The following is a 20,507-nucleotide window of genomic DNA, read 5'->3' as shown; positions in this document are numbered from 1 at the left end:
AAACCTACCTGGGTCAGCTTTCCTTTTAGTATTTACTGCTTAATCCAGAAACTATGTAGTTTATATTCAATTTTTCAGGTTCCAATACCCAATCTTAAATAAAATGCTAGTTTTCTTTATAAGTTTTTCTACCACTGTTATCTTCTGAATAGTATTTGAAGATCCTTAAGAATGCTGAATCTATAAAAGTACTTCAACCTCTTTTAATAAATGGTAAATCTCATATAACTGAACACCCACAAGGTTTATTCTCACATCCCCTTTGCTAGTAATCTAGCACTAACTAAATGTCAAATACTATATATGACTTGTAGATCAACTCTTGTTCCTACATCTGTGAAGATTCCCCATATTCTTGCAGGATAACTAGTTAGGTGCATCCTAGGACTCAACAGCACTAAATTTCCATCTTTACTATATATATTTAACAGCTTTTTTTTTTTTTTTTGCATTATCTGCCTGTATTCACCTTTCCCAAGGACTGTCAGCTCCTTGAAGGCAGGAAAGGTTCTTATTTCCTATTCATTCTTATAGCACACCTGGCATGGGGCCTGGTTCAAAGTTAGCATTCAGATGTAGGATGGGAGGAATTTCTTGTTACTCATCACAATTCCCTGTTTAAGCAATTAAACCTGACAAAATGAGTGTTGTACACAAAGAGGACTCTCAAATTTAAAAGAAGCAATCATATCTTATGATTATTTGATTGCCACAGGACCAAAGCACCTTTGTTTTTGTTTTTAAACTCTGTTACTTTAAAACTATATGTTGGCCAGGCACAGTGGTGCATGCCTGTAATCCCAGCAACTCTGGAGGCTGAGGGAAGAAGACTGTAAATCTGAGGTCAGCCTGGGCAACTTGGTGAGACCCTAAGCATCTTAGCAAGACCCTGTTTCAAAATAGAATGATCGCAAGTTCAAAGACAGCCTCAGCAAAAGCGAGGTGCTAAGAAACTTGATGAGTATCTGTCTCTAAATAAAATACAAAATAGGGCTTGGGGGGATGTGGTTCAGTGGTTAAGCACCCCTGAGTTCAATCCCTGGTACCAAATATAACTAAATAACACACACACACACACGGAAGAAAAAACAAAACAAACAAAAAACCCACCCCATGTACTGGAAGTCACTGCAAAAATATAATGTAACTGCTTTTAGAAGTTTAATTTTAATGTTCCAAAAGAAACCGGGCTACACTGATGAAAACAGCCCCATGACTAGTGAAACCACAATGGGTGTCATTCCCTATAAACTGCCCTGAACAACTTTAATTACTAGTTTTAATAGCATTTTATTAAATATTGCTATTCTTTCTTCATATTTCTATTCTAGGGAGGGATAACAGAGAATCCCAATGGTGCTCAAATATATTGAAATGATAAGGAAGCTAGTAGCTATTTCGAAAGAGGCAGGAGTTTGTTGTTTTGTTTTTTTAGTTGTTGATAGGTCTTTATTTTAATGTGGTGCTGAGGATTGAACCCAGTGCCTCACACATGCCAGGCAAGTGCTCTACCACTGAGCCACAACCCCAGCTCTAGGCAGGAATTTATTAATTTGTATTACACTGTAGGCAGAATCTCCTGGTTTGTCCTTTGCTTCTGTGTTTGTGTGTTATTTCTAAATTTTCTACATCATCATTTAGTGCAAAGGGAAAGACAATGTAATAGTTTATTCAAAATCAATGAAGACTCAGGATTCTAGACATGTGTCCTCATTTTCTCTTCTTTTACTCTCCAAATCTCTATTTCTTAAAGTCCACCTATTCTATGAACCACCCTTCCACCTTGATATGCCAACTCAACAGTCAGAAGAATCCCCTAGAGCAGTGTTATTCAAAGCTAGGTCCAAGGAACAGAAATAATCCTCAAATTAATCCTTTAGAAAATTTTTAATAAAAATTGGTGAGACATTTTAGACGTTATTCAATCTAATGATAATAAATACAAAATAAAAGCTCATGTGTTGATCGTTTTCATTTTATTTTACAAGGGTGTGAGAAATGAGATGGCTCACCAATTTGATAAGCACTGCCCAGATGCAGCAAATCATACAGGCTCACGATGCTGTGAATATTATGCAGCTGGGGTACTGACTTATACCTTCCTCCAATAAATACTGGGCACTTACTTATACTTTGGTTGATGTGGTATACATCTGAGTAAGAAAAACACAGTAATTTCTTGGGAGTTCATGAGTTAAAAATGAAAGAGGGGCTGGGGATATGGCTCAAGCGGTAACACGCTTGCCTGGCATGTGCGGGGTGCTGGGTTCGATCCTCAGCACCACATAAAAATAAAATAAAGATGTTGTGTCCACCAAAAACTGAAAAATAAATAGAAAAAAAATAATAATGCACCGGGTGCTGTTTAAAGAAAAAAAAAATGAAAGAGATAGGCTAGGGTTGTGGCTCAGTGGTAAAGCACTTGCCTAGCACGTACAAGGTGCTGGGTTCGATCCACAGCACCACATAAAATCAGTATACATGTTGTTAAGGTTCAAAGTAATCATAGAATAAAAAAGCTACTGGAGATAAGACTCTTGAGTATGATACTGCCTAGAATTCCACATCACCAATTTACTCTATATATCACTAGATATATTCTCAATAGATACATTCTCAAATTTGTGCCTATCTCCTCACTCCATGGAATATACAGAGTGAAGGATTATGTGTACTTATTATGCCCCTTTAAGAGCCAGTGAATTTAGCAGCCCCCGGAGATGTGTTTATAGTGTCCCTGTTATTTCTAAGAGGCAAGACTATGAAAATTCTTATCTTCTGTGGTAGTAGTGCCAGCCCTGATGTAGGAAAATCAGGCTCTACAACAGTGAAGGGAGAAGAGAAGGTGGAAAGGAAAGGCATGGCAGCCATCCCCATCTTTTTGTTTCTGCTTCTAGCAGCAGAAGCAGAGAGCAAATAACGTGTATTATGTGGTTCCATTTACATGAAATGTCTAGAACAGGCAAATGTATAGACAGAAAATACATTAGTGGTTTCAAGGAACGGGGGATGGGAAGAAAAGGGGAGTGAGGCTGTACAAAGAGATGCACACCTGTAATCCCAGCAACTCAGGAAACTGAGGCCAGGAGGATCACAAGTTCAAATCAGCTTCAGTAATATACCATGTCCCTGTCTCAAAAATAAAAAACGAAAAGAACTGGGATATAGTTCAGTGGTAAAGTGCTTCTGGGTTCAATCCCTAGTACAAAAAAAAAAAAAAAAAAGAGGGGGCTGGGGATGTGGCTCAAGTGGTAGCGTGCTCGCCTGGCATGCGTGCGGCCCGGGTTCGATCCTCAGCACCACATACAAACAAAGATGTTGTGTCCGACGAAAACTAACTAACTAACCAACCAAATAAATAAATAAATATTTAAAAAAAAATAAAAATAAAAAAAGGAGGGAAAATTAATGATTTTTACATTAGTATTACTAATGGGTTTAGGGCTTCGGGGGTGATGAGAATGAAATTAGAGCTGAATTTGTGAATATACTTTAAAACTTTATAAATGCACTTTAAAAACCTACTTTTTAAAAAAAATCATTTTTAAAGGGTAACTTTTATGGTATGTGAATTCCATACCCTAACACAGGATGGAAGGATGACAGCAAAGCCAAGCCATAATGTAAACTGAAGTTATAAGTCGGGTAAAGAGTAGAAGCAGCAGCACATGCAAAGTGAGCGGAACATGTATCCTGGGGTGAGATACATGGGGTTTCCAGGTCTTCCAGATGCAGAGCTCCTAATTAACATTATACTCTACTCGACATGCGTCCTTCAAAAATCCCTTGGTATATGTCAACTTGAGTGGGTATCTGATCTGCCCTCCTTTCAGCCAAAGGGTTAACAAATATGACCTTCATACCTGTTTAAAAATAATTTCTGGCTGGATGCAGTGGCACATGCCTGTAATCCCAGCTACTGAGGAGGCTGAGGCAGGAGGACCACAAGTTCAACACCAGCCTTGCCAACTTAGCAAGGTGCTAAGTAATTTAGTGAGACCCTATCTCAAAATAAAAAATGAAAAGAACTGGAGGTGTGGCTCAGTGGTTAAATGCCCCTGGACTCAATCCCCAGTGCTAAATAAATACATAAAATTTCTGAGACCTTTCATTATTTATTTTGCCACTCTCTCGTTAACTTTTTATTTCTCTTTATTCATTATTCACACAGAAAATTTTCGGAGAGCAACCAATTGCTCCACCTCCTACAGGCATAACACTCACTACATTCCAGATTCCACTTACTACCTACCACCAGATAGATCCCCATGGCTCACATACTGGGCTGTGAAAAAACTGAGAGAGATGCATGCAAATAAAAGGACCCCAGAAACCCAGGCCCAGGTTTCTTTCCACATGTTCTCTAGTGAGAACAAGACAGAATATTTGTATATTCTATAAAAAAGGTAATTTTTATTTGGATAAGGAAGACCTTTCTGTCATGTGGGATATAACGTTAATGCTACTGGCATAGGGTGTTGTTTTTTTGTTTTGTTTTTGGGGGGTACCAGGGACTTAATTCAGGAGCAGTTAACCACTGAGCCACATCCCAAACCCTTTTTTTATATTTTATTTAAAGACAGAGTCTCACTGAGTTAGGGCCTCTTTAAGTTGCTGAGGCTGGCTTTGAACTTGCGATCTTCCTGCCTCAGCTCCCTAACCTCTGGGATTACAGCTATATGCCCAGTTCACATAGGTTTTTAAGTTCACATCCAATAACAGCACAACTACATGCATTTGAAGGTTTTCAGCCTTTCCCCTGAGGTAAAAGAAAATCTGTCCATCTTATCTTTGCAATCATCTACTACCCAAACAAAACAAAATCCTCAAAGGGTAGATAGATGAACTGTACTTTCCAAGTTCTTTCTATAGTGCCAGATTCTACCCACTACTGAGCTCTAAAAAAAAAAACTGAGCAATACCTACCCTGGAGACAGTGGCACTGCAAAAGTCAAAGGACACAACTATAATACTCTAAGAATCCTTTAACAAATGTAGAAAAATTCTGTGAAATATGTGACAAATATGGTTTTACTTTATTTGGAGGAGGGGGAAGGTGTGTGGAGGCATTTAAGCCAAATGGACTAGGCAACCGGGAAGCATTATATGGCATGAGAAATGAAAGCCTAAAGGGTGATGAAAAATTGATAAGGTCCAAGCGCAGAGGGGAGGAGTGAGATAGCGTACATTAGAAAGGGAAAAAATAGACTTGAGAAGAGTTGGAGGTGAGGAAGAAGAGGTCAGTATAACTTGGGTTCTAGTTCAGGCACTTTGGGACATTGTTTTTTGAGAGGAAGACTTCTGATGGAAATGTCTGATAGGCTGTTTTAATTCTTCTTTTTTCTTTTTATTGATGAATTATACATTAACAGTGGGCTTCATTGTGATATATTCTTACCAGCACAAGGCATTTTTTTCTTTTTCTTTCTTTCTTTCTTTTTTTTTTTTAAAGAGAGTGTAAGAGAGAGAGAATTTTTAAATATTTATTTATTTATTTATTTTAGTTCTCGGCAGACACAACATTTTTGTTTGTATGTGGTGCTGAGGATCGAACCCGGGCCGCACGCATGCCAAGCGAGTGCGCTACCGCTTGAGCCACATCCCCACCACAAGGCATTTTTTCTAATTTTTTAAAAATTTTCCCCCCTTCTTCCCTCTCCCTTATCCCATCCTCCACTCCACTAGTTTTTATAAAAAGTCATAGATCTGAGAAGCAGAGAAATAGATCAGTGCTCCTTTGAGCAGTGGGAGAGCTGAGGGGGAAAAAAAAGGCTTGAGATATAACTTTTGGAAACTATCCATATCCTAGGGTGTAAGAAAAGTAAGAAGCTTAAGAGTTACCAAAGTAGAATCAATGATATTGATTATAAAAAAGAAAGGAACAAGGGCCCAGGCTCCCAGAAGCTTCTAGAGCTCCTTCATTGCTTCTTTATTGTAAAGGAATTCTGAATTAAGACACAAGCTCGGGCTGGGGATGTGGCTCAAGTGGTAGCGCGCTTGCCTGGCATGCGTGCGGCCCGGGTTCGATCCTCATGCACCACATACAAAGATGTTGTGTCCGCCGATACTTGAAAAATAAATATTAAAAAGTTTAAAAAAAAAAAAAAAAAAAGACACAAGCTCTATTATATTTCCAACAAAATCATTTCAGCAATAAAAACTCCAATTTAGCTTACAGCTAAAGTAGTGCTTTACTGAGAAAAAAGAGAATCCAAGAGAGATTGTGAGCACACATCATCCTCAAGAACCTTCTTCTGGTGTTAGGGAAGTTCATGGTGGTAGAATGCTCGCCTAGCATGCATGAGGCCCTGGGTTCAACCCCAAGCAACAAAACAACACTTTCTTCTTGAAGGCACCTTACTGTCTTTGTGGTGGTTTTGTGTACTATTCCTGTGGGAGTGGGCCCAAGGACTTGTGACAATGGGAACAGTTGATGGGTAACCTATCCAGTGAGCAAAAATTTTTAAAAAGGTGTCATTAAACTTGTATTTTAGGCCAAAAATTGATATCAGTTATTCTAAAACGAGCCAACTGGGTCTCTCTCTCAACTGGTTTCCTCTTCCTTAACACAGAAGCAACAGCCTAAGCCCAGTTAATCTAACAAAGTTTTGGTGAAAATAGAGGACTAAAACAGATGCAAATGCACTGGGAAAATATTGACACTCCATTCTCAGTTAATTCTAACTCATAATCCCTGTATTAAGGCCATTAGTTTCAAACTGTAGTGTCCATGAAAACTACACATTATACTTATTAAAATACAGAGTTTTAGGGGCTGGGAATATAGTTCAGTTGGTAGAGTGCTTGCCTAGCATACACAAGGCCCTGGGTTAAATCCACAGCACAAATAAATAAATGAAAAAATTATAAAATACAGAGTTTTGAATCCTACTCTAGCATAAGTATTCTTTAGATTTTTAAGTTCCAGGTGATATTCATGCAGTGATCCATGGTCCAGACCTCAGGAATACTTAATCAGTCCAAATTCTTAAAAGATGAGAAAAAAACTGCACCTAAGAGACTGAACACCAGACAGAGGCAAAGCATATAGAAAAAGTGTTACAATGCAAAGACAATTTGAGCCACAAAATCCTTTCTAGGAATCAAATATCCTTTTATTACATATTATGTTTTTATGATGATACTGTACTTTCACTACCAAATAGCATTTGGTAGTAAAGACCTGTAATAAAAGACACATTAAAATTACCATTGTTTGGGAGACTGCAGAGAAGGCACAGGATCCATTTCAAAAGAGCAAGATGGCTAACTTGGAGACCCCCACAAAATTATTCCACAACATATCTTGCTATTATCCACACTTGTTATTCCTAATCCCAGGTCAGACTGATTCACACATGGAAACCTAACCTCACAGACTTGCACTAACATCTGTTATATATATATATATACACACATATATATATGGTTGTAGTTGGACAGGATACCTTTATTTATTTATTTTTATTCAGTGCTGAGGATCAAACATAGTGCCTCTCACATGCTAGGCAAGTGCTCTACCACTGAGCCACAACCCCAGCCCCCTAACACCTGTTATTTAGGGAATGATCTATCATTTGATATTTTTGGCTTTGAATAACCTCCAGCTCATTTATTTGAGCCTAAAGTGAGTAAAATCTTAAAGACAGAATTTGATCAAACTCAGGGGATTGGAAATGGATCGTTCTTTGCCAAGTCCAGAATTTGGGTTCCCTGTAACTCAGGATCAAGTGAGCATTTTAGCTCTGTACAATGCAGTTCTTGCACTCTTACAAACTAACAAGGTTTCTCATTCCCACATCCACAATTTATTTGGCAAACTGACAACTGAGATTAATCCACTTTAAAATTTTTTTTTGGAAGATAGAGATAAATCTGATATTCCTGAAATCATGCGCTAATAAGCCTTATTTTCTATTAAACTTTGAGGGGGATATCAAGGTCTAGTATTACACTTTGCATCTCAATACAGAATGCTATATATAGTACTAAAAACATCCTAACTACTAGTCTCCCCTGTGATAGGAGTTTAAGAATTTGATAATTAAAAGTTTTAAGTAAAACTCTTCCTTTCCCCCCACCAAAAATGAAACTGCATACCCAAACCAAGCAATAAAGCCATAGTTAAAAAACAAAACATTAAAAAGCCTTGAAATCTATCATATGTGGAAACACTATACAGCTTGAAAGATTGGAGCCAGAACACTTGAGCTGATGTTGCTAGTCATATACATCAAGTGCACCCTTGTGCAAAGAACTTAGCTATAGCCTGGAGGAAATTAGCAGTTATGAGACAAAATCAGACTAAAATAGAAAATAATAGCATGAGAGAATTCAGATTTTGGCTTATTTCCCAAATATTTACTCCCTCTTTTAAGAAAAGTGACCATTTTTATCAAATTTTTAAAAAGAAAAGTAGGAGGAGAAGGAGGAAGAATAGAAGGAGGAGGGGGGAAAACAGCCCATTTCCTCTGCTTATGATAAAATTAGACAACAAAAATACTTACACAGGACTGGGATTCAAAGAGCAATGATCCACCATCATTTCTGGAAGGAAATCCAACTTAAACGCAGCCATCACCTCACTCTCCCCTTCAGAAGCCAATGATATTAACTTGCTGCACTTGTCTGATCCACAAATACACACAGCTTTAGCTTCCTGGGCCCCACAAAAAACACAAAGTGGAAACAGGAGCTCAGGGAAGCCAGCAATAAGTGCCACAGAGACAGGTCTGGGGTAGGGACAGGGAAAGGGAGTACTGGATTAAAATGGGGATGTGACCATGTGAAGGGAAGCTCAGCCCAGCACACAATGAAAGTGCTGATGCGCCAGGGTTGTTTTGTGTGATTTTCCCTGGCGAAGCAGTACTAAGTGCACTGTCAGATAAATAGTGTCAGATCCATGAAGATAGCAGTGGCCAACAGAGCAGAAGAAATAAACTTGTTTCACATCCTTCAAACTCCTCCCTGCGAATAATTTTATGAAGTCCCCTAAAGCCTAAAACTACCTGAAGAAAATGAACAACTCACCTTGTGTGGTCTGAAAACATTTTTAAAGAACTGAGTTGTTGGCTTGGCTTTAAACTTAGTTTCCATGTGCCAAAGACAGCAATGAGCACAGTGTTTGGATCCAAACTAACCTCAGAACAGTCACATAAGAAGGTAAGGCCATGAGAAGCAGGATAGAGGCCAAGCTGGTTGTAGAACTGGCTGCCAGAAACTTGCTGCTCACATACAACTACCTCTAACTGGACTGACCCTGTTTTCTCCACAGCGTTGAGACTAAAGTGTCCTGATGGTTGTTTCCTCAGTGATTTCTCAGTGTTATTTGGTTCAGTAACAGGTACAGGCAAAAATTTCTTTACTAAATCATTTTACTTGCCTGAAAGTAAAAAGGGAAGAGTAATATTCTTCCTCTTTCTTGACAATATACTAGAAAATAATGTCTTTTCAGTTTTTCACTGATCTTTCTAAAGAAACAAAAAACAAAAGCCACCAGTAATAATAATGAAAAAGAACTGGATCTATTAGGGACACTCAAACAGGAAGGACAAAGAAATATAGGCTAAGTCTCTTCATTCTCTCCCTCTTTAAACTACTGCTAAGGGCCAGAAGTATATAGCTCAGTGATAGAGCCTAAGCAAGGACAAGGCCCTGGGTTTGATCCCTAGCACCAAATTGGGGGAACTGTTGCTAAAATCAAGACAAATGAATGCACACATCAAAATTCTATTATGGGTGAGCAATAGAGATGGATATACTTAGCAGTCAAGGCAGATGTGTGCTCCCATTCTCAATTTAGCTTCACATCCCTCCAAACAACAAATGGTGGCATTTCAATATTTAGGCAGTGACTCCAAACTTTCTGAAGGTTCCCAAATTTCATAGGCTTTCTTTCCATTTTTATTCACAGGATTGCCTTACTGCAAATATTTCATTTGACCCAAACTCAGTTTGCAACATAGGGAACTTTAAAAAAACAAAAACAAAGTTATGTTCAGTTTTATAAAGAAGTAATGAGGGCTGGGGTTGTGGCTCAGTGGTAGAGCACTTGCCTACTATATGTGAAGCACTAGGTTTGATTCTCAGCACTGCATATAAATACATGAATAAAATAAAGGTCCATCAACATGTAAATATATATATATATGTATATGTATATATATATTTTAAAAGTAATGAAAAAACTCCTAAACACATAGAACTTTTGTTAGTTTTTCTTTTTTGAACTGCTGGGGATAGAACCAAGGTCCTCCAGCATGCTAGGCAAGCAGGCTAAAAAGCTACATTCCTAGTTCTATACAGAGTTACTATTTAAAAAACAATAAAAGGCAACATGTGATGGCATAGGACTAAAAGTTCTGGTCTGTGTAACAATGGTTGACACCTGTCTACACCTGACCTGGGAAGGTACGAGCTGGTTCTTCTCTCCAACATCCAGAATTTAGAACTATAAGAGAAGGCTAACTGCTTTTTCTGTTTTATCAGAGACTTGGGCCCAGTTGATTTGCTGCTGTGGAGGTAGAAACAGGAAGAACTCTCCTCCATTCTATTTAAAAACAAAAACAAAAACAAATTGCAAATGAGAGGAAACTGATCAACACATGGTACAATTCACCCAGACCTGACTGTCAGGCATAAGGTGGTAATCCTAGCTGGGACTGGTTAGGTTACTAGTAGGTCTGTCCTAGTTTCTCCTATATACACTGCAGGCGATGATATAATCCCTCTTACAGAAAGCTAACTGGACCAAGTTGTAACTTTGTGAGTCAAAAACAAACTTAGTTTTATTTAGGAATTCCTTTAAAAGGGCTGGGGCTATAGTTCAGTAGTAGAGCACTACCTATCACACATAAGGCCCTGGAAAAAGAATTCCTAAATTATTCACTAAAAACACTTAAATTCTAATCATATCTCTATTAATCAGAATCACATCATAACAAAAGAATAAACATGGGAGACTTAACTCTTGTCACCAGGCAATGCCCAGTGTATAAAAGGATGCAAACTTCTTAACAATAATATTTACTAAGCCACAAGCTGAGAAACACTGATTTAGAGGAAAAATTTAAAAACATTTTTTTCAAGCCAGGAGTGGTGGTGAAATCTGTACTCCCAACAACTCCAGAAACTGATGCAGGAGGATTGCAAGTTCAAGATTAGTCAGTCTCCTCAACTTAGTGAGACACCCCCATATTAATATAAAAAAATTAAACAGGGGCTGGGGATGCAGCTCAATGTTTATAAAGCACTCCCTGGGTTCAATTCCCTGTAATCCCCCCGCCTACTCCCAAAAAGAGAAAAAAGAAAACTGAAGCCATTTCTTTTTGTCCTTCCGAACTTTTGTTAAAAAGACATTTCCAAGGGCTGGGGAATATAGCTACAGCACTTGCCTAGCATGCGTTCATGTGTTCACTTGCCTAGCTTGGGTTCAAACTCCAGAAACACCAATTTATAAAACCATTTTAGGGGAGGGGAAGGGGAAGTAATAGGGACTGAGGGGTAGAGAATTATATTCCATGTCTTATGATTATGTCATAATGAACCCCAATATTATGAGTAACTACTTGTAATGAGTAAAATTTTTTGGTTGCTAGGGAAAAAAACAACAAAAAAGTTTTCAAAGGAGTGGAAATACAGTTCCACACATTCTGTGTTTACACTGCTATAAAAAATCCACTTTGTAATTTATAAAGCAAAATTGCTTTAAAGACCTATAAGATGAAAATGTTATTACATAAAGAAGAGTACATCTCTTAGGCAGATCACAGGGGTTATCTCAGTATAAAATTAAATTCAGCATGCTTGTGGGATAAGAAACCACAGAAATTAATCGTAAGTCACTCAATTTTAGAAAAGGATTATAAAGTTAAGTAATAATAAAAACAACTGTGGGAATACAAAAATGTAGCTATTAAGGGAAATTTAGAAGTAGAATTAAAAGCCAGTTACACAGAAAATTACCTGTAAGATTTTTTAAAATTTCTTAATTAGATATACATTCCAGGCTTTTCCCACAAAGACACATTGAAAAAAAGAGATGGCAGAAGTAGTTATAACCAGTGATTTGCTGCAAAAGGCGGCCTTAACTTTCCATTAGTTTCTTTTTACCTTTCCTTTTGCTTTGAATTTAATTTCATAATTCCTTCTTCTTTCTCTGGTTATCTACCTCAGTTTTCTTTTTTCTTGAATATTCTCCACCTTGTTTTTAAGGATCACAATTCAAAGCCTGATTATGAGAGGGTAGGAACAAAAGCCTGATATAACATTAAAAACCTGAATCGTTGGGGTGGGTCTGTAGCTCAGTGTAGAGCACTTGCCTAGTATGCCCAAGACTATGAGTTCAGTGTATATGGAAGTCATCAAAAAGAAACTGTATAGATATGAGAAGTACACTTACTAGCATAAGTAAGATAGCATTTAGAAGATAGGAATGGAATACACTCAACAGGAAAATGTTGTAAAACTGGACTATAAGAGAGAAATGCTAGAAATTATGGCATTTGTTTTGCCAAAAGGGTGAAACAGCAGAGAAAAGCATGTTGAGTTAAAAAGGCTACGCGGCATGTGCAAAAATCTGTCTTGATTAAAGTAACCAGAGTCCAATTACAGGTGAACAGATTTTAGATATCCACCCAAATAATCTAAGTGCATTTGTAAAGGGAAATAACAAAGTCTGGTTATATGAGAACAGAAGAGATTAGAGTGTAATACTGAATTATAAAAGAGAACCTATGAGCTGGGCGCAATGACCTATTCCTATAATCCCAGCAACTTGAGAGACTGAGTCTGGAGGATCCTAAATTCAAGACTAACCTCAGCAACTTAGCAAGATCCTGGCTCAAAATTAAAAGGGTTGGGGATGTGGCTCAGTGGTAAAGTGCCTCTGGATTCAACCTCCAGTATCAAAAAAGTTTGATATGGAAACCAAAAGTGCAAAAACCTGGAGGAATAGTCAGAACCACAGACTAGGTATTTTTTCCCTGATGCTGCTGACAGATGCAAGATGGGATACAGAAAAGTAAGCAATTGATATCCAGCTGAAAATAACGAACCAGAGTTACTTAAAATTTTAGTTTAAAAAATTATGGACTTGAGGGGCTGGGGTTGTGGTTTAGTGGTAGAGCACTTGCCTAGCATGTGTGAGGCACTGGGTTCAATTCTCAGCACTGCATATAAATAAATGAAATAAAAGTCCATTGACAACTAAAAAACATTAAAAAAATTATGAACTTGAATTCATTTCAAAAATTGAGTACAGGGGCTGGAGTGGAGGCTCAGTAATAGAGCACCTGCCTAGCATGTGCAGGGGACTGGGTTCAATTCTCAGCACTGTATATAAATAAATAAAATAAAGGTCCAATGACAACTTAAAATTTTTTTTAATGTAGTACTTTATTTATTTATTTTGTTGTTGTGCTGGGAATTGAACCTATGGCCTTGTGCATGCTAGGCAAGCACTCTAACAACTGAGCTATATCCTCAGCCCCCCAAATCGAGTACTTTTAATATAATTAGTGGGTCAATAGAGCTCCCAACCTAGTGCCTTGTGGTATATGCCAAAATATAATGACCCAAATTGGTAATCACTTTTGTGAAGACCTGCTTTGTAGGAGTTTTTGTTGTTGCAAAAAATGTGACAGTAAAGAAAAACTTAAACCAAAAACCCCCGATGAGTTGTATCAGTATATCTAGACAATGTAAAAAATTTCTGAACCTGAAGGGAGCAGGTAAAAAGTAAAGAAATAACATTATAAAAATTTTCTCCTAAATCTTAAAAAAAAAAAAAAATCACTGTATTAAAAAAGCAGTAATTATGGGCTAGGGTTGTGGCCCCGTGGTAGAGCGCTAGCCTAGCACGTGCAAAGCCCTGGGTTCAATCCTCAGCACCACATAAAAATAAATAAATAAAGGTATTGTGTCCGACCACAACTAAAATATATATATATATATATATATATATATATATATATATTTTTTTTAAAGCAGTAACTGTTAGTGATCTGTTGTGTGTAAGTTGCTTTTCGAGTAAAATTATTACATATGGTATAGTGAGAGGGCATGACAAGGTCGAAGGAAGGAAAACCAGAATCTACCTTGAAAGCTAAAAAGTTTTACACTTTTCCTCATGCTTAACCATTCCTACCTACCCCCATCAGTGCCAAAGAGAACCACTAGCAAAAAAAAAAAACCAGACCCTCTTCGGTGATTGATTTAGTCTCCTCAGCAGAAGCAGAAGCTCAGAGCCTCCCCTGGAGTTTCTGTGACTAACCCTGACATAACAGACTTGTCAAATTGTGACCACCTTTCAAATCAAGTCATATTTTCAAGTCCCAAACCAATTTAGGAAGCAAGCAAGCAAGCAAGAAAATACTTCTAGCTTCCTTGGAACAGATGTTTTTCAAATTATATCTCATAATGTAGTAAAGAAGCCATTGCCTTTATGAAAGCAACTTTTTCATATTTTATATATATATATATATATATATATATATATATATATATATATATATATACACATACACACACAACAGGCCTCATGCAATAAGGTTAAAAAGCCACACAGCACACCCATTCAGCAATTAGCTCATACCTGTAACTTTATACCTCCCTCTCTGGACTATGTCTTCACTCTAAAAATCCAAGGAAAGAAAAGTAAGTGGGTCATGCCTATTCTTATCAGGACTTCAGATATGCAGCTTCTTTCCAAAGAAAGGTCCCTATGTCACCGCAACAAAAAAAAGACTTCTCCCTCAGTTTTTAAATACACAATACCTTAAAGATAATCTGCATTTAACATCTCAAAGTTAATATTAAAACACCATCAATTTAAAAAATGGAGAAGTGAAGTACTCAAAGGCTTAAAAATGTTTGCCCCCAAATATCACAACAAAGAGCAAAATAATGACTTAAGATTTATAAGGCTGAATTTCAGGTAACAAAAATAATCATTTGTAATATCTGCTTTGGGACAAGAGACTACAAAAAGCTGAAGGGTGTATAAAATTAAGAATTACATTATTAATGTGGAGAGGTCACACTCTTTACCCAAAGCCATCTTTCTGAAAAGGTAGGTACTAGGCATGAAATTCTTCAAAGGCAACTAAGTTCCTGCCTCTGAAAATGCATCTTAGTGGCCATATTGTGGTGGTAAACCATTGAAACCAAAAAGAAACAGAAGATGGGGAAGTTAATTGAAGGTAAAAGCAAAGGAAGAAACCACAAAACCAATTTGTTTTATTTTTAAACATTATTGAACGATCTTGCAAGGAAAGATTCTATAAAGCCACTCAAATTCCTACAAACTTCTATTTACAACTCCTGTTGGCTGTTACTTCTGTCTGGCCCAAACCACAGACAACTACTCAAAGTCATAAGGACAAGGTCCACACTAGAAAGGAATAGAATTCTGAAAGACAAAGTCAGACCCAGAACTAACTGCAATGACACAAACCCTCCCTGAAGCCAAGAATGTTTCTCAACTATCATAAAATAGGTGGATAAGCAGTTAACTGACTTTTCATATTGTCCTAACTGGTTTCCAATTTTGGTAGTAAGTCATACTTCCGATAGCTATAAGACAAAATCTATATAACAAAAAAACTTGTAAAAGCTTTACTATGGACTACCTACACCATCAAAAGTAATCAAGACTGGGGGTGTAGTTCAGTGGTAGAGCACTTGCCTAACATGATGATGCCCTGGGGTCCATCTCCAGCATCGGGAAGGGGGAAAAGAAATTATTAAGTGGGGACTGGAGTACATGCCCAGCATGTGTGAGACCCTAAGTTCAATTCTCAGCATGTGCATGCTATTAATAAACTGTATTAAAACAGTTATTTAGAGAAAAGGAACTTTCATTAACTAATTCACAGTGTGAATTCACAATGATCCTTTATCATTATCACCATTTAAGGTAAAGACTACTCTAAGGATTCAGATGCTAAGGAAGAGAATCCGGACATGGTCTGCCAGATGGAAGTCAGAGCCCATGGTTTTGTCTCTCAAGAAATATGACCATCATGTAGGAGATACCAACTTTTATTGTGATGGTATATCTGTCTTGATAGGGCTCTAAGTAATAGTTACAGTGCAGCATAGAAAGCAAGTTACACTTCTACTAAAAGAGTTGTTCTGGAAGACTAGTAAAAAGCCATGGAAGCTGGGTATAGTAGTGCACGCCTATAATCCCAGTGATTTGGGAGGCTAAGGGAGGAGGATTACAAGTTCAAGGCTAACCTCAGTAACTTAGCAAGGTCCTAAGCAACTCAGCAAGACTTTGTCTCAAAATAAAAATAAAAGGCACAGTGGCTCAGGAGGATCAGGAGTTCAAAGCCTGTTTCAGCAATGGTGAGGCACCAAGCATCCCTGCCTCTAAATAAAATGCAAAATAGGGCTGGGGATGTGGTCCAGTGGTCAAGTGCTCCTGAGTTCAATACCCGGCATCAACATAAATAAATAAATGAAAAATTAGATAGATAGATAGATAGATAAATAAATAAATAAATAAGGGCTGGGGATGTGACCCAATGGTAAAGTGAACTTGGGTTCAATCATCAGTACAAAAAAAAAAAAAAAAACACCACCACCACCACCACAAAACCCCACAAACCCCAAACCAAAGAGAAAAATAAATAAATAACTGAAGACCAGGGAACTATGTTGCACTGAACAGTTTGAGAAACGTTGCCCTATGTGATTAGTTTTTATTGGCATCATTTCTTCCACCCTAAGAAACCAGACTCAGATTGCATGCTGGTCAGGGAACCTCGTTGGACTCGGAGAGCAAAAAGGAGGTGGGGAGTTGTTAAGGAAGGCCAATATATGAAACGGTAAAGAACATACACTAAGTCTCAAAGAACACTGTAGCCCCTAAGGGACTAGGAACACCTCAGTTGCCTAGCCAAGAGAAAGAGATAAATGAATGCCTTTAAAAAGGGAAGAAGGGTCCAGAGTGGTAGTGGACACCTATAATCCTAGTAACTCAGGAGGCTGAAACAGGAGGTTCGAAAGTTCAAAACTAACCTCAGCAACTTAGCAAAGCCCTAAGCAACTTAGTGAGAACCTGTCTCAAGATAAAGTGTTTGCTTAGCATACATTACACAAAGCCCCAGGTTTGATCCTACACACCTCCAACAACAAAATCCACATCAATAGGACAGTAATCATCCTACTCCTAAATTGCCCAAAGACACCCTCACCCCATGCTGAACTCAGGATCTTATACATATTAGACAAACTCTACCACTGAGCTACATACCCAGCCCCACCCTCACCCCTTTTTTGCGATAGAGTCTCACTAACCTAAGCTGCCTTGGAACTTGTGATCCTCTTACCTTGGCCTTAAGAGTTTCTGGGATTGCAGGTGTGTCTCAACATGCCTAGTTCCAAAAACTTTTTTATTGGCAGGGGGTAAGGGGTTACGGGGGATTGAACCCTGGGGTGCTTTGCCACTGAGCTACATCCCCAATCCTTTTTATTTTAAGACAAGGTCTTGCTAAATTGCTGAGGCTGGCCTCAACCTTGAGATCCTCCTGCCTCAGCTTCCTGAGTCACTGGTATATACCACCACAACCAATTCCAAAGATTTTTTAAAGGAAAACACATATACAAAAAAAGAATGAACAATACTGTATTCCTCCACAGTGGCCCTTGTCACTTGGAAGACAACAAGAGTAGGTAGTCTAAAACACTAAAAGGTATTTTCTTTAAAAGCTTTATTTTTCAGTTTTGCTTTACCTTACATTCTGTTGCCTATTCTGTAAGAAAACATAAATGCTTTGGGTAAAAAGGAGAGCTGAATGGAAATGAAAAGCTTTATGTTTGAAGTTTTTTTTTTTTTTTTTTTTTAATTTTTTTTAAACACATCTTTCCTTTCACTTCTACGGAGAACTGAACTACATTTATTTATGCTTTATTTCCTTAAAGCCCCAAAGATGTCTGTTTCCATTAATGTTATCATGCAAAAATGGAGAGGTATAAAGGCATGTCCCAAGAAGGGTACAAAAGCTAAGGTGGAAAAGAAGCACCAAAAGAGGGTGTGGGGTAGAAGAAGACAAGTTAGCCAAAGGTTAACAAACAGTATTTTAAGAAAATTAAAATAAGACCTCATACAGAAGTTCTTAAATTGTACCTGATTAAAAAAAAAAAAAAAAAAAAAGTCCCTGGGAAGACAGCCACTTACTCAGTCATAATCAGCAGCTCTTAGATGCCATGTACTGGATCACAAACTCCAGAGACAAGGCTGGTACGGTAATAGTTAAAGAACCACATGAGAGTCCTGAACGTATGACCTAGGCTTCATTAAGGAGACTCATTCTACTAACAATTGTTGGAGCCAGGCACAGTGGCACATGCCTATAATCCCAGCAAGGCAGGAGGAATACAAGTTCAAAGCTAGCCTCAACAACTTAGCCAGGCCCTAAGCAATTTAGCAAGACCATGTCTAAAAATAAAAAACCCTGGGTTCAATCCCCAGTCCACCCCCTTCCCCCATATCAAAATGTTAGTAAGTGCCCTCTCAATAATTTCCTTGAAAAGCTTTTCTGATTTGCAATAGAAAGCCAATGAAGATTTAACAACTATCCCGTTTAGAGACTTTCAAATACTTTCAAAAGCTGAAGTGGTTTTGAAACATGAACATGAGGCTGGTCAGGCTAAAGACAAAGAAGAGCAAGACAGGGCCCAACTGTCTGTTTCTCCAGGTTCACAGGGCTAAGTCTCCTGAGAGAATTGTGAAAACTCACATGGATAATTCAAAACAATAGATAACTCACCAATTTGATATCCAGCATTGAGATGAACATTCTTTTTTTTTTTTTTGGGGGGGGGGGTACTGAGCATTGAACTCAGGGGCACTCAATCACTGAGCCACATCCTCAGCCCTATTTTGTATTTTATTTAGAGACAGGGTCTAACTGAGTTGCTTAGCACCTCACTATTGCTGAGGCTGGCTTTGAATCCACGATCCTCCTGCGTCAGCCTCCTGAGCCGCTGGGATTACAGGCATGCACCACTGAACCCAGCTGAATAGTGTTGTTTTTTTTTTAATATTTATTTTTTAGTTGTACACATACCTTTATTTTGTTTTTGTTTTTTTTTATGTGGTGCTAAAGATCGAACCCAGGGCCTTGCATGTGCTAGGCGAGTGCTCTATTGCTGAGTCACAACCCCAGCCCAGAATAGAGTTTTTAGTAGTACATTTTTCTATCTTTATCATCAATAAATGTAAATATATCATCAATAAATATACATCCTCTAATTGATAAAATATGATATTTAAAGTTTGTAAACCCTTATCATCTAAAAGTAAGGAGAAATTTTCAGAAATTTCCATGAGCATTTAGCGTATGCCATGATCTATTTGGAGTATTTTATATTTCATTCTCATATCTATTCTCATTTTTTCAAATGAATAAAAACAGAGATGAAGTAACTTTTTTTTTTTTTTAAAGAGAGAGGAGAGGGAGAGGGAGAGGGAGGGATAATTTTTTTTTTAATATTTATTTTTTAGTTTTCGGAGGACACAACATCTTTGTTTGTATGTGGTGCTGAAGATCGAACCCGGGCCGCACGCATGCCAGGCAAGCGCGCTACCGCTTGAGCCACATCCCCAGCCCTGAGATGAAGTAACTTTTTCAAGAACACAGAGAGCCAGGCAATCACAGAGTTGGTATATAAAGTCAGGTCCACTGGGTGAAAAGCCTGCTTCGGGGTTAAAAACTGTCTCCAGTGGGGCACTGGTGGCACAGGCCTGTAATACCAGCAGCTTGGGAGGCTGAGGCAGGAGGATCAAGAGTTCAAAGCCAACCTCAGCAAAAGCAAGGTGCTGAGCACAGCTCAGTGAGACCCTGTCTTTAAAGAAAATAAAAATAGGGTTGGGGATTTGGCTCAGTGGTTGAGCACCAGAGTTCAATCCCTAGTACCTCCCCCCCGCCCTCCAAAAAAAAGCTTTCTCCAGGGGCTAGTATATAGTTCTTTGACAGACTGAATGGCCCCTTCTCCCAAAAAATAGAAAAGAAAAAACTCCAAAGCGATTGCCAAGAAAGTTCACACATATAAACCAAAGAAAAGACTGTTTAAATGGCAAGGACCATAAAGTTGAGTCTGACTATTTTTCTAAGGGAACCTTCCAAGTACACAAATATACAAAATCTCAAATATTATAAGTCTTTTCAAGAAATATGATTAAGGGCCTGGGGCTATAGCTCAGTGGCAGAGCGCTTGCCTAGCATGTGTGAGGCATGATGAGTTTGATCCTTAGCACTGCATAAAAATAAAGAAAGAAATATGATTAAGGACAGCGAAACTCCTTCTATTACAAGGTAGAGGTATGACTTACAATGAGTTAATTAGCACCTGTGTCAGTTCCCTTACCTGTAAGCAGTTAAACTATATTTACATATATATGTATATATGTATATTTACATATATATATGGACCAGATAGATGCCTAAAATACAATCTAGCCACTACAAACTTTGAACAGAGAAATAAGCAATAGAAAT

At 38.0% G+C, this 20,507-nt stretch overlaps 1 protein-coding gene across 9 annotated transcripts in view; it reads right to left on the bottom strand.

Annotated features, from left to right (window-relative positions):
• Nucleotides 1–20,507, bottom strand: part of Celf1 (CUGBP Elav-like family member 1) — an 89,724-nt gene that overhangs the window by 29,084 nt on the left and 40,133 nt on the right. For 6 of the 9 annotated variants that reach the window (XM_071616183.1, XM_071616176.1, XM_071616177.1 and 3 more), the window contains one exon: nt 8,508–8,659. The exons of 1 other annotated variant lie outside the window; for it this stretch is intronic. In XM_071616183.1, coding sequence (XP_071472284.1) covers nt 8,508–8,578 — 71 coding nt within the window. In that variant the 5' untranslated portion in view covers nt 8,579–8,659. Of the gene's footprint in view, nt 1–8,507; nt 8,660–14,593; nt 14,634–20,507 lie in introns of those variants that run through there. 2 more of the 9 variants (XM_071616181.1, XM_071616182.1) reach the window with 2 other exon arrangements.

The sequence above is a fragment of the Marmota flaviventris genome, chromosome 9 (assembly GCF_047511675.1).
Source record: "Marmota flaviventris isolate mMarFla1 chromosome 9, mMarFla1.hap1, whole genome shotgun sequence".
In the NCBI taxonomy this organism is placed as follows: Eukaryota; Metazoa; Chordata; class Mammalia; order Rodentia; family Sciuridae; genus Marmota; species Marmota flaviventris.
The sequence above is the reverse complement of the archived record's forward strand: the minus strand, read 5'-3'. Positions and strand labels throughout refer to the sequence as shown.